Below are 14,478 nucleotides of genomic sequence, written 5' to 3'. Positions count from 1 at the left end.
ACCAGGGGAGCCTTGTAAAACTGCTCCTGCCTTCTGTTGAACTCTGATGTGGTAGCCCATGAATAGGCACATGTTAATCAAGAATGAAATTTCATTAAAAAAACTATCATCGTGGAAATGCTCATGCCTAGACACTGACTGCCCCCATTTAATCAGAGTATTTAGGGCTGGCGTTCTGCATAGGCTTTAGTAAAGCCTAGAATAGAACAGGACACGAAACTAACACGAGACTCACCTCCTCCACCCCCTTGCAAGGTGGGCATGGTTTGTGCTTGCTTCTGACAGGAGTCTCTCCTTCACTAGATGAACAGAAAGAAATTTGGAGCCGAAATCTTGGCTCCAGTTGGGCTCTACTAAAGTATTACAGGAGACAGAATGACAGAGGCACAAAGACACAAATATTTCTACATTTCTCTCTCTTCTTCAAAGCTCTTCCTGCACATGCACCCAAACGTGCCCAGAGAGGTGCCCTGTTCCAAATAGATATTCCTCTTAAGATCTATTCTCAGTACACTGTCAAATCCAAGAGGGAAGTAAAAATATAAATTTGATTTAAAAGGCTTTGAAAAAAAGAACGTAGTTTTTTTAATGAAAAATAAAGTATGTATATTTTATAGCAAAACCTCCTACATTGTCCCTTCCTTTCTCTTTCTTTCTGTGACTCTCCTTACCCTCTTGGGGGTTCTTTGCCCATAATCCTTTTCTCCCCTCCACCCTTCTCTCTTGCTGATACCATTTCTCCTATCACACTTTAGGTCTTGCTAGCCTTTAAAAAAATAAAAAACTATATTTTTTAGTTGTTTCTGGACATTTATTTATTTATTTATTTATGCTGAGAATTGAACCCAGTGCCTCACACATGGTAGGCAGGAGCTCTATCACTGAGCCACAACTGCTAGCCCTTTTTAAAGCTCACTAATTTAGAACTCTCTGGGCTTCTCCAAACTGTGCCCCATGCCTGCAAATGGTGTTCCTAATAAAGGAAGAGAAGAGAGCAGACGGAAAGGCAGGGCACTGAGCGCCTGTCCTCCGTTGACTGAGGAAAGGTCCCCCGGCTCTCTGATGACATGCTCATGCTTGGAAAGTGGGGCAGTGGTTCGGGGACCCAAGTGCTGCCTTCAGCAATGCCCTGTGGTAGACTCTGAGCAAATTGCTGTGCCCTGTGATCTCCTCCTCCCTTTTCTTTTTTCTAAGCAATGCTTCCAATCACCCCATCCCTCCACTCACAGCCTCCTACTTTGCCCACAGGAACCAAATCCCATCACAGTCTATGCCAGTGTGACCCTTCCAGAGAGCTGACACCACAGACCCAGGGAAGAGACTTTCCGAAGGAAAACGGAAGTACCAAAGACAAAAACACTGAACTTGGCCCCGGGCCCTGAGACATTGTGCACATCTGCACAATGTTCACATCAATGGTGTGGTGGTGTTTCTTCACCCATGCCTGTGAGTCAGGGATGGAGGTGGGACTTCCCAGGTGGTCAGCCTGCTCTGCAGCCAACTCGGACACAGAACTGAGAGCTACTTGATACAGTTTTCCAACTTTAGTGGAGAACGTGAGTCCAGACTTCCAGACTTCTCACTCTTCCACAGGATGGACACTAAAATCCAAAAACAGAAAGCCAGGACATCTAGTGCCTGTCTCAGATGGCCGACCAACAGCCCCAAAGTCTGGAAAAGTTTACATTTTGCTTGTTTGTCCTTTGTCCTGGGAACCGATCCAGATCACCTTCCAACCGGATCAAGGCTCTGCACCTCAGTTTCTCTCTCTGAAGAGTGAATTATCTTATACATAAAACACTCTAAGACTGCTCTATAAAAGAAGCTAAGAGATTTGATATTTTAGATGCAAAACCCAGGAGCTAAAAAAAAAAAAAAAGTCAATAAACTGAAAGAAAGACTTTAAGGTCTTGGAGCTTTGAACGGTAGAATGGAAACCTTCTAAGGTTTTTAAAAGTATAGTTTTGCACAAACAACATTCCGTTGTTGTTGTTGTTGTTGTTGTTGTCGTTGTCACTGTTTTTAAGTGTTGAGTGTTTAGTGATTCTAATATAAAGTAACTTGAGATACTCAGAGGAACTTGTTTGTCCCAAGGAGATTTTTCACTTCCTAAAATGATTTTTTGTTTGTTTATTGCTACTAGGGATGGAACCCAGGAGCGATTTAACTGAGCTAACTGAGCTACATTCCCACCCCTTATTTATGTTTTGTTTTGAGATAGGGTCTTCCTACATTGCTTAGGACCTCACTAAGTTGCTGAGGCTAGCCTCAACCTTGCAATCCTCTTGCCTCAGCCTCTCAAGCTGCTGGGATCACAGGCATGCACCACCCTACCTGGCTCTACAATGATTTTTTTAATTGCTTTTATTTTTTAAATACATGCATGATAGCAGAATGCAACACAATTCTCATTACACATATGGAACACAATTTTTCATATCTCTGTATATAAAGTATGTTCACACCAATTCATGTCTTCATACATGTACTTTGGATAAGGATGTCCATCACATTCCACCACCATTGTCTAAAATGATTTTTAAATACATGGATTCCTTAGTTTCTGTTTACTCCCTTGAGTGACAAATTGGGAGCCTCAGCTAAGACTCTCTGCTGGTTCTGAACCCATTTACATCCCAGGCCTCATATGAAATTGGAGGTCAGAGTTACTACAGGGCACTTCTACTTCCTGAATACCTCTTTTCTTACTAAATTTACCTTCAAGTGGAGAATTAAATTATTTTGACCCAACAGTTTCAAATAACTGGATGCTCAATCACTTCGATTCCGGGCTGCAAACACAAAGAGCCTCTTTCAGTAAACTCCTGGTTTCTTCCTATTCTCTCCTTTTAGACAGGCCATCTTTCAAATTAAGGGCTTCTTTTTCTTATGGGTTCTTGTATGACCTTGTTGAATAATTTGAGAAATAAATAAATAAATAAATAACCAATAATTGTTTCATTTTCTAACAAGGAGCACCAACTCCCCAGTGCAAAATTCTTTATGAAGTCTTTGTCTCTTACCTTCTCTGTTCAGCCAATTTACATTTGAGGTTCCGGTGCTCAGGGCCTCCCCTTTCCTGGAACCAACTTCTGTGATAGTTTCTTAGTTGTGATCAACACAAACTGACTTTGTCTATTTTATGTAGAAAAGGAACCTATTGAAAAGATATCAGTTAGTTCCAGTAACTGCTGGGAGACTCTGCAAAACTATGCTTTGAAAGTGAGCAGGAAAAAGGGTCAGGACCATAGCCAAAATTATAAAGCCCCGGTCAGCTGTGGTGATGCACATCTGAAATCCCAACAACTCAGGAGGCTGAGGCAGGAGAGTCTCAAGTTCAAAGCCAGCCTGAGCAACCTAGAGACCCTGTCTCAAAGTAAAAAGGCTGGGATGTAGTTCAGTGGTAAAGCACCCCTGGGTTCAATCCCCCGTTCCAAACCAAGCCACACCAAATTAGTTCAGGGATGATGACCATCCTGAGCACCACAGTTTCATGGCCCCAGCACTAGACATTGGACTCTCAGGACTTAGAAACTCAGTATTGTTGTTACTGGTCATCAAAATGAATGCTCCATAGTCCCTTCTTCGTCTTTTTTATTTCTAGCTTCTAATTCAAAGTTTGAGAATTGAGAGTGGACAGTCCTAGACTTACACAGATTCCTGTCTCCAGGGGAGGCCAAGAATTGGATAGTTGACACCTTCCACTTTTGTAGTGATTGATGGGGTCTGTCTTTTACGAGTTAGGGAATTCCCAAGTAGAAGAAATAACAATCAGGTGCTGAGCAGGCAAAAAAAAAACTTCACTGCATTATCCTTACTTAACTTTAGGCTCAGCGGGGCACAGTGGTGCACACCTGTAACCCCACCTACTCAGGAGGCTGAGGCAGGAAGTTTGCAAGTTGGAGGCCAGCAGCAACAATTTAGCAGGAGCCTCAAAAATTTAGTGAAACCCTCAGCAACTTGGTGGGACCCTGTATCAAAATTTTAAAAGAAGGGCTGGGAATATAGCTCACCAACACCTGATACAGCCCAAATAAAACAAACTCTAAAAACTTCTCAACTTCTAAAACTTAGAAGCTCCATTCCCAACAACTGGGTTTCTCCTGGGACTGACTTCTACTTGGTGGGAGGGCAGAAACAAAGTGGGAGGAGAGGCAATTTCCCACTTTTCTGAATCCCTAGGCTCCAGACTTCATGGAGGAGGGAGGTTGTCTTGGAGGGACTCTTTGGGGCCATCTCTTATGCCTTGCAGCGCCAGGCCTGGGTTGTGGGAGGAAAAGCAGATATCTCTCCCTGGCTTCCCCCACACATACTGTGAGTGAGCTGGAACTAACATTTTCCTCAGACTTAAAAGAACAAAGCAGAGACTCCCAAGTCAGGTTTCCCCGTGTTCCTCCTCTAAGGTGGTTTTCTTTTGACCAAGCTTCTCTGAATTCTGGAGAAGTCAGGAGGAACAGGCTGACTCTTGGTTTGAAGGGACTGATGTTCTGCAATACAACTGGGTGGAGCCCCAGGCTTCCTCCCGAGTGACAGAGCAAAGATGTGATGACTACAGGATGCCTGCGTGTGCTGGCCGGGAAGCCACCACGCGTTTATTCTCCTCCTGATGTTTACGTGTCTACTTTGGGGAAATGAATAAAATACAGCAAATGGACCAAGGAGTTTTCACTTTTGTCTTGGGTTTCCTGGAGGATGGACCTATGGCTGGACAGGTTGCACAATCCAGGTCTCCACAGCTTTGGTTATGAAACCCTGAAGATGGTATCTTTGCCTCAGTTGAACGAGCTGTGAGCTATTCCCTTTCCTAATGGGAATGAGGGCCATTCACCGGAGCTCAGGAACCACCCTTCCCACACGGTAGAGAACTGCGTTCAAGGAGTGATTAATTTTGGTCCCTGCCAGAGTAATCCCCTTTCTCTGGAACTGCCTCAAATTCCCCTTGAGTAGAAATCTAGAGCAGATTTCTCAATTAGAGCAACAGTTGACATTTTGTCATGAGGATTACTCTGTGGATTTCGGAATGTTAAGCCGCATCCTTGACCTCTACCCACTCGGTGCCAGTAATACGTTCCCTGTCCTTGATCATGACCATCAGAATTGCCTCCGTGGGCTAAGATTGTAGCTCAGGGGTAGGAATCTTGTCTAGATTGTGTGACATCCTGGGTTCAATCCCCAGCACTGAAAAATAATTGTCTCCAGACATGTCCAAATGTTCCCTTGGTGGGCAAAATCTTTTCAATCTGAGAACTACTAACACAGAGATATGCTGGTCCCCTCGTAAGCTCTGAGTGGCCTGAGTACACTTGTATATACCAAGAAGTAGATCTGTCAACAATCATACCTTGAAAGTGAACACCTGGCCACTTAAGCATGGCCTAAATCTGCCAATTTTTTCAAGGTTACCTAAATACCAGAATTACACAGGCAGCTTTTTAAAAATATGGGCGTAACTGGAGAACAACATGCTACGTGAAATAACCTGCACTCGGAAAAGCAAGGCTCATTTTCTTTCAAACGTGGAAGCTAGAGATGAGGGAATAATAATAATAATAATAATAATAATAATAATATAATGGGATCTCACAAAAATAAAAGGGAGACCAATAGGTAGAGGAAGGGGACCAAGAAGGAGGGAGGAGGGGTGGGTATGAGGAAGTACTAGAGAAAGATATCTACCAAATTATGCAATGTCCATGTATGAATATACCACAATGAATCCCATGTGTATATGGGAATATATAGGTAATTATAATGCATTAATTTAAATAATAATAATTACAGTGTAGAAGGGAGATCAGTAGAGAAAGTAGATCAGGGATCAGGGCAAGGGAGGAAGGAAGTTTCTGGGAAATGCGAATTGATCAAATTATGTTGTGTGCAGGTATCAATGGGGCATCATGAATCATACCATTGTGTATAATTACAATGCACCAATTAAAAAAAAAAACATACTCCTACTATGAAATCAATCTGTCATCTCAATGCCCAAGATGAGTTCCACCCAACAGCCACAAGGGGGTAGTATGGCAATACACTCTGCCCTACCCAGAGTCCCCACCAGCTCCTCCTTTGCATCCGACTGGCTGAAACTGTGACTAGAGTCTCAACAGCTCATGACACTCAGGCTGGAGAGAGAGTGGTCCCCTCCCCTCAGAGATAAGGTGGCCCAACGTGAATTGATGACAGGTTTTAACCACAGTCAACTGCAATATTTCAAAAATAGTTAAGTTCCTACTAAGCATCAGAGCTTGACACCCAGTGGGAGCTGAGAACATACACAATTAAAACAAACCCATATGTCACTTAAGAGTGAGGATGCTTTCCAAGAAATGTGCAATTACGCAATTTCATTATTGTGCAAATCATAGAATGGACTTGTGCAAACCTAGATGGTGTAGTTTACTACATGTCGAGGCTATATATACGATATATATTATAAATATATGCAAATGTCATGTATCTATGATTAAGATATATATATATAAACATGAGATGTATGAGGCTGCTGGTGTAACATGCATACTGCTTTATGCTGAACTTTTTTTTCAATAAGCAGAAGGTGTACACTAAAACAATAATAAAATGCATAGTATAGTAAATACATAGGCCAGCAACATAGTTGTTCATTATTATCATTGAGTATTATGTGCTGAACCTGGTACATGTCTGTAGGCCCAGCCACTCAAGAGGCTGAGGCAGGTGGATCACATGTTAGAGGCCAGCCTCAGCAACTCAGTGAGACCCTGTCTCAAAACAAAAAGATAAAAAGGGTTGAGGATGCAGATCAGTGATAAAGCAGGCTTGAGTTACATCCCCAATATCAAAATAATAATAATAAACATATGTGTATACATAAATAAATAAAAGTTAAAGCTTGGCACTGGTGGTACAACGTGTAATCTCACCTACTCAGGAAGCTGAGGCAGAAGGATCACAGTCGGCCTGGGTAATTCAGATCCTGTCTCAAAATTAAAATAAAAAAGGGTGGGGATGTAGCTTAGTGGTAAATCACCCCTGGATTCAATCTCGGTACCACACACATATACAAGTATAATGTACAGCACATAATTGTATGTGCTGTACTTTCACGTGAGTGGTGGCATGGCAAGTTTGTACCAGCATCTCCACAAACACGTGAATAATGTGCTGAACTACTATAGTCTCAACAGGTGATGAGGTTTCTTCAGCTCCATTAGAATCCCATAGGACCACAGTCATGTATGTTATCCATTGTTGACTGAAACTTCCTTATGTAACGCACAACTATACTATACGTTTATCACTATGTGATCTCCTGGGACCCATTGGAAAATAAAAGGAGATGCTATTATTAATTACACTGGTCCAGGCACCTGTAATCACAGCAACTCTGGAGGCTGAAATGGGAGGATTGAAAGTTTGAGGCCAGCCTCAGCAACTTAGTGAGAGCCTGTCCCAAATTTTTTTTAAAAGGGGCTGGAACTATAGCTCAGCAGTAAGGCACTTCTGGGTTCAATCCCCAGTACCACACACACACACAAATAACAATAATTACACTGGAACAATGGCTAGGATGTGTAATCACCCCAATGACAGAGGAAGTGAAGGGTCTTCGGTAAGCATGTAGGAGGTGCGTGAGACTCAGCTTGGAAATAAGGTGGGTAAGCTTATTTTAGGTAGAGAGTTTGAAGTGACAATGGAAATGAAGTCAAAATTTTCCATGAAGCAGCCAAAGATGAGGCATTGTGGTTCAGAACAAAAAATAAATAAATATAACAGAACCAAGATATGATCCTTACCTATGATAGCCATACTTGGAAGGTGAGACTAGGAAGGATGAAAAAAGCCATTGATAATGTAACACCCACATTTAAAAGGCAGAAGAATTCAAAACACTTCCAAGGATGCAAATAAGATCTCTTAGTGTCACAGAAGACAAGAGATTCCAAGAAGGACAAGACAGTCACTTGATGCCAAGCCTGGTGACACAGTCTTCTAATTCCAGTGACTCAGGAGGCTGAGGCAGGAGGATTTGCAAGTTTGAGACCAGCCTGAACAATTTATGATCCACTGTCACAATTTTTTTTTTGTATAGGAATTGAACCCAGGGGTGCTCTTCCACTGATCTATATCCCCAGCCATTTTTAATTTGAGACCCGTCTCACAAAATTGCTTTAAGGCCTCACTAAGTTGCTGAGGCTGGCCTTGAACTTGCAATACTGCCTCAGCCTCCGGAGCATCTGGGATTACACCATGCCAGGTCAGCTAGGTATTTCGAATTCAACCCAACTGTTACACTGTCTACCTGGAGATCCCACAGACTGAGGGATCAGCACCATGCCCCCATGTTCCATGTAGATGCCAATCAAAAGCCTTGGATTGTTTTACCTGGGCTTATGACCAGCTGGTTATCAACCATAATTCCCACAACCCCTTCTTTGGGTTCACTTAATTTGCTTGAGCAGCTCACTCAAGAAAACTCATTTATCAGTTTATTATAAAGAATTTTCTATACCAGTCATGGCGGCATAAGCCTGTGACTTAAGAGGCTGAGGCTGGAGGATCGTAAGTTCAAGGCCAGCCTGGTTGATTTAGCAAGATCCCATCTTAAAATTAAAAAATAAAAATAACTGGGAATGATGTGGGGGGAAAAAGACTGGGGAGGTAGCTCAATGGTAGAGTACCGTGGGTCCAATCCACAGTACTGCAAAATAATAACAATGGTATCGTGAAGGAAACAAAGGAAGCAATGCATAGGTGGAGGTATGGAGGAGGGGGTGTGGAACTTCCATGTCCTCTCGGGGTGCACTACTCTCCAGGGACTGTCACATGTTCAGCTATCTGGAAACTCTCCAAATCCTGACCTTTGGGGGTTTTATGGGGACCTCACTGAGTGTGTATGCTTGAAGCATGAACAACCATGTTGAAATGTGATTGGACACAATGAGTAGCATCTATGGCTGGTAGACTGCGTGGGGGATCCCAGCAGGACCTCTCTGTTCAGATTCTTCTTGGTCCGTCTGTGCAGTATTCCCTCCTCCTGGCATGGGGCAGGACGCTTCTGAAACGGAAGTCCTATGACCCACTACCAGACAAGATGAGTCAATTTCTTTATAGCCAACAGCTCCAAGGTAGAGGAAGATTAGAGAATATTTTCAGTTTCTCTGGGCTGCCTTTGGAAGAAAAATGAGCAGGGTAAAGAAGAGCAGGATAAGGTCAGAGAGAGAGAAAGAGACATTGCTTTCTGGGGCCTGCATTTGAGGACTTTAATCACCCCCACATTATTCTAGTTCCTTAGGAAATACCAAGGCAACGGGAGTAATGAGTCAGGATCCGTGGATACAAACCCCAAAATGTACACATCACAACCTCTCACCTGCGCTGGTTTCGTTTTGGAGCTGCATAAAATAGAATGGAATGCTTCCTCGATGTTAAAATTCTTCAAACATTTAAAAAAACATTGGTTCCAAGCTGGGTGCCGTGGTGCACGCCTGCAATCCCAGTGACTCAGGAGGCTGAGGCAAGAGGGTCGCAAGTTCAAGGCCAGACTCAGTAACTTAGCAAGACCTTGTCTTAAAATAAAAAAAAAAAAATAGAAATAAATCTTTTAAAAAGAAAGAAAGAAAGCCGGGAGGGAGGGAAGGAGGGAGGGAGGGAGGGAGGGAGGGAGGAAGGGCCGGCTGGGGTTGCAGATCAGTGGTAAAGTGCTCAGTCTGGGTTCAATCCCCAGTACTCCCTCAGCCCACAAAGGGGAGATGGAGAACAGTGGTAAGCTAAAACTGAGATTATATTTTAAGAGATATAGCCTTGAACACATAAATAGACAGGAGGAATTTTAGAGCTCTGTATACTCTAACCCGTGACTCCTGTGGACATCCTGTTAGTGTGAAAGTGGCCTTTATGTCCTCTCCCCACCCCACCTCTCACTCCACCTCAGGGGTGGAGGAGTGCGTAAACTATTTTGTGAGCTTGGGAAGACCAATGAGCAGGTCCAAGTGTGTAAGGTGCACATATTAAGTCACATTTGCCGAACAGATTTGGGGTTTTGTTGTTGTTTTGTTTTGTCAATACTGGGGACTTAACCCAGGGGCATTTAACCACTGAGTCACATCCCCACCCTTTTTATTTTTTATTTGGAGACAGGGTCTTGCTAAGTCGCTGAGGCTGGCTTTGAACCTGCAATCCTCCTGCCTCAGCCTCCCCAGCCACTGGGCCACCACGCCCAACTAGAGTTAAACTTACAGCTGGAGTGGGAGCCGTTTATTGTAGGACAGGAGGGGTATATATACATTCCACACAGCTTATCTTCATTAACATAAACTAGATACAGCAGTCAACCAATAAGGAATCTCCACACTTAATGGCTCGCTGGCGTTACTTCACAAACCACTCCCTTTGGCAAAATGCCAGGCGCCATCTTGACTTGTTTACAGACTCTAACACTTGTCCTTTGCAAATTAGCTTCTTGTTTTCATCCTCTTAGCCCAGCATCCTAAATTCTAGAGAGAAGTCCCAGCACCTAAATGATTAAGAGATCAACTGCTAGAGTCAGATATTCCAGAAAAAAGGAACAAAAATACCCCTCCTCAGTAGTGATTTTTCTTTAGATTTACAGAACCCAAAACATCTGGGCTCCTTCAGATAACATCAGACTATTGGCCAAAGAAATGAACCCCTGCAGAATTAAGGATGGCTTTGGCACCCACCTGTCTGAGTTCTGTATACTCTAACCCGTGACTATGACCAAAAATAAATTTTCTTCTCTATTTGTAAGCTCTCTCCTCCTTACAATTGTTAGCTAAGGCTTGAGGACAATAGCCATTTTCTGATCAATTAGATTATCCAATAAAGTTTTTTCTCTGCAACCACCTTGCCTTTCAACCAACTGGCTTCCGTCTTGCAGTGAGAAGCCTGCACCTTTGCATGATAATAAAACCACTATGCCTTTTCAAATCTCCTGGCTGAGCATCCTCCACACTCCCCTGAACTCTCACAGAGGTTCCCCATGTTCCATTGTTCCAGGGGAGTTGTTCATACATTAAACACTTCTTCCTAAAACCTGTCTATACTTTCATCTTAGTTACTCTCTCCAAATAATCTAATTCCTCTTCCACCTGACAATTTAAAAAAAAAAAAATGGGGATTGCCAGGGGTGTTTTACCACTGAGCTACACCCCCAGCTCTTTTTCTTTTTTTTTCATTTTGAGACAGGTGCTCACCAAATTTCTTAAGACCTTGCTAAATTGCTGAGGCTAGCCTCGAACTTTTGATTGGCTTATTTTGCTTAGCATGATATTCTCCAACTCCATCCACTTACCATAAAAAATGCAAATGACATAATTTCATTCTTCTTTAAGGCTAAGTAATATTCCATTGTGTCTTCATCCTAATAGTGACACGGATTTGGGTGTAACGGGTTGGGAATTGTTCAGCCCAACTCCTACCTTATTTGGCAAAGAACATTCCATGGAAAACTTTTGATGTCCCCCCATATACATAAAGCAAGTGTAGGCTCCATCGCTCTCTCCTTCCAGTGTGGGATCTCCATCCCTCAGATCGAAGAGTTGCCTCACCCCCACTTTTCAAAATTACTTCCCGTGTACTGTGGGTTTTTTGCCATTTTCTCTTTATTAGCTTTTACTCCACAGTCAGCCCACTCCACAAAGAGGGACCCCAATTCCATCGCCTGCATGAGATTTAGAAAAAAATTCCAGTGACTTAGTATTGGGGATAACTACAACTTAGAAACTGGTAAAAACTCTGTGACTGTGTACCAGAAATGATTATTCTGCTATTTTTGATGATGAGGTGGCCAATTATCTAAATATACTAATATATTTATATCCTAAAATAATGCTTAAGGAGTAATAGGTAAAATTTATTTTACCTCAATAAAAGATGTTTATTTTTAGAAAAAAAAATCTTTTAAAAAGTCTTTTTTAAAAAAATATTTATTGAGGGGGATCCAACACGGCGGCGAGAGGGGAGGCAGCGCTTTCAGTACCTTCTCAACAACGGGGTCAGAGAGATTCGACCTGCTGAGAAACTCCTAGCAAAATTCCACTAAAGAGAGACCGGCCGGGAATCGGTAGGATTTTTGGAGGTGACAGTCTGCGCTAGACGAGTGAATCTCCGCCACGCAGCGCAGAGGTCCAGACCCGCCAGCCGCTGCCCGCACGACTCGGCGACTGTCGGCTGCCTGCACGCGGCCCCCGCGTCAGGGCGGATAGCCTCCGAGGCGCAGCGCAGCAGGAGCGGTGCAGGGACTCTAGGAAGAGGTCTCTCGCCAAGCCTTCATGAAATAGCGAACCGGGAGCTGAAACCAACCAGAGACAGACCAGTCCCACCCCTCCCTTCGGACACTCCGGCAAGGAGCCTGGGGCCCGCCATAGCAGAGAGGTGACATCACCAGAGTTCCGCCGACAGAATTCCTTCCCAGCGGAATCCACGTTAGCAGGTGTGTGACTCCCACCCCCTCCAGATACAAGCAGCCAGAAACCTCGGGAATCTCTCCGGGGGCGTGTCTGTAGGGAAGCAGAGGGGATTCCAGATCCCCACCTCCCCTTAACACCAGCGGCGACACCCAAGATCTTAGCCGCCAGTTTCTGGGGGCGTGCCCACCAAAGGGGTCCGGAAAAATTAAACTGTTGGGTCCCAGATCACCCCACCACAGCACTGGGGCTTAGATGAATGACAGAGAGGGTGTTCATCGTTCGGGATATAGGACACGCGGTGGGGCTGCAAGTGTAATCAGATCCTTGGGGAACCGCCTCTGGTGAACAGGACCTGGCTGGCTGGCTGGGAGGAGGAACAGGGGGAGGGGCCGGATAAGTGAAAGGGCTCTGGACTAACAGGATTGAGAGACTCCCAGGAGCCACCGTACAGGGATTTCTGTCAGCACATAGAGGGCAGAAGCTCGGCTCAGAGGGCACAGCTCCGCCTATTGGAAGAGAAGAAAATGGGATTCAGCCATAGAACAGGGGATGCCAGCTTGAGAGATCTGATGTCATCGGAGAGCGGCCGAGGAGAGAACTTCATCGGTGCCAGCGGCGACGGAAACAGTTGGTCCCCTGGTAGGGAGGGTGAGTCACAGATACCCGAGTCTCTCTCACTTTGTCGTCGAGCCAGAGGGGAGGAGCGGGGCTGCCGCCCGCGCCCGTAAGGTACGCAGACCTGCGGCCAACCTGCAGATCAGGCCCAGCGGTCTGCAGGCGTGGTTTCTTTTTTTTTATTTTAATTTTTATTGTTGGTTGTTGATTTGTTTTAATTTCATCTTCCATCCTGAAGCTTAATTTTGCTGGATACACAATTCTTGGTTGGAACCCATTTTCTTTCAGTGTTTGAAATATGTTATTCTAGGATCTTCTAGCTTTCAGAGTCTGTGTTGAAAGATCAGCTGTTATCCTGATTGGCTTACCCCTAAATGTGATCTGCTTCCTTTCTCTTGTAGCTTTTAAAATTCTCTCCTTATTCTGTATGTTGGGCATCTTCATTATAATGTGTCTAGGTGTGGATCTCTTATGATTTTGCACATTCGGCGTCCTGTAGGCTTCTAGGATTTGGGATTCTGTCTCATTCTTCAAGTCTGGGAAATTTTCTCGTATTATTTCATTGAATAGACTGCTCATTCCTTTGGTTTGGAGCTCTGTACCTTCCTGTATCCCAGTGACTCTTAAGTTTGGTCTCTTAATGTTATCCCATATTTCTTGGATGTTCTGCTCATGGTTTCTTAACAGTCTTGCTGAGCTATCTATGTTCTTTTCAAGTTGAAATACTTTGTCTTCATTGTCTGATGTTCTATCTTCTAAGTGTTCTACTCTGCTGGTAGTATTCTCCATTGAGTTTTTAAGTTGGCTTATTGCTTCCTGCATTTCTAGGATTTCTGTTTGTTTTTTATAACCTCTATCTCCCTGTATAGTTGATCTTTTGCTTCTTGGATTTGTTTATGTAATTCATTGTCGAAGTGATCTTTCATTGTCTGGTTTTGCTGTCTAATGTCTTCCTTGAGACTCCAGATCATCTGAAGCATGTATATCCTGAATTCTTTATCTGACATTCCATCTGCTGCAGCTGTTACCTCTTCTAAAGTTGAGTTGACCTGCATTGCTTGTGGTCCTTTCTTTCCTTGTTTTTTCATACTGCTCATGTTTCTTTCTGCTTGGTGAAACTGTTGTGTTTTTGAAATTTTCCCCCTATATATTTATATTGCTCTTATATAGTTGAAAAGTCTCCCTTGCAGGGGCGGGTGGTGGCTGTGCTCCTCCTCCAATTGGGGTGATCTGTCTACCACGCTGAAGGCCCGCTGGGCCTGTTCTGCCGGTCGGTCGCAGGTCTGCCTACCTTGCAGGCGTGGGCGGCGGCTCTGCTCTGCCCTTACTCCAATTGGGGTGACGTGTGTACCACGCCGGCAGGTCACTGGGCCTCTTCCGGGCGCGGGCGGCGGCTCTGCTCTGCCCCTCTGGCTTGATGACAAAGTGAGAGAGAGTCAGGTGTTTGTGA

The 14,478-nt window shown here is 44.0% G+C and overlaps 1 protein-coding gene across 1 annotated transcript in view; it reads left to right on the top strand.

Annotated features, from left to right (window-relative positions):
- Positions 1 to 4,654, top strand: part of Slamf1 (signaling lymphocytic activation molecule family member 1) — a 38,974-nt gene extending 34,320 nt beyond the window's left edge. The window contains exon 7 of the mRNA XM_046429057.2: positions 1,249 to 4,654. Within this exon, the coding sequence (XP_046285013.1) occupies positions 1,249 to 1,299 (51 nt within the window). The 3' untranslated portion in view covers positions 1,300 to 4,654. The remainder of the gene's footprint in view (positions 1 to 1,248) is intronic.
- The last annotated feature ends 9,824 nt before the right edge of the window (positions 4,655 to 14,478 follow it).

The sequence above is a fragment of the Marmota monax genome, unplaced genomic scaffold (assembly GCF_021218885.2).
Source record: "Marmota monax isolate L192 unplaced genomic scaffold, Marmota_monax_Labrador192_F-V1.1 WCK01_AAM20220418_F8-fsc00145, whole genome shotgun sequence".
Classification (NCBI taxonomy): domain Eukaryota; kingdom Metazoa; phylum Chordata; class Mammalia; order Rodentia; family Sciuridae; genus Marmota; species Marmota monax.
This window is presented reverse-complemented; position numbering and strand designations above follow the sequence as displayed.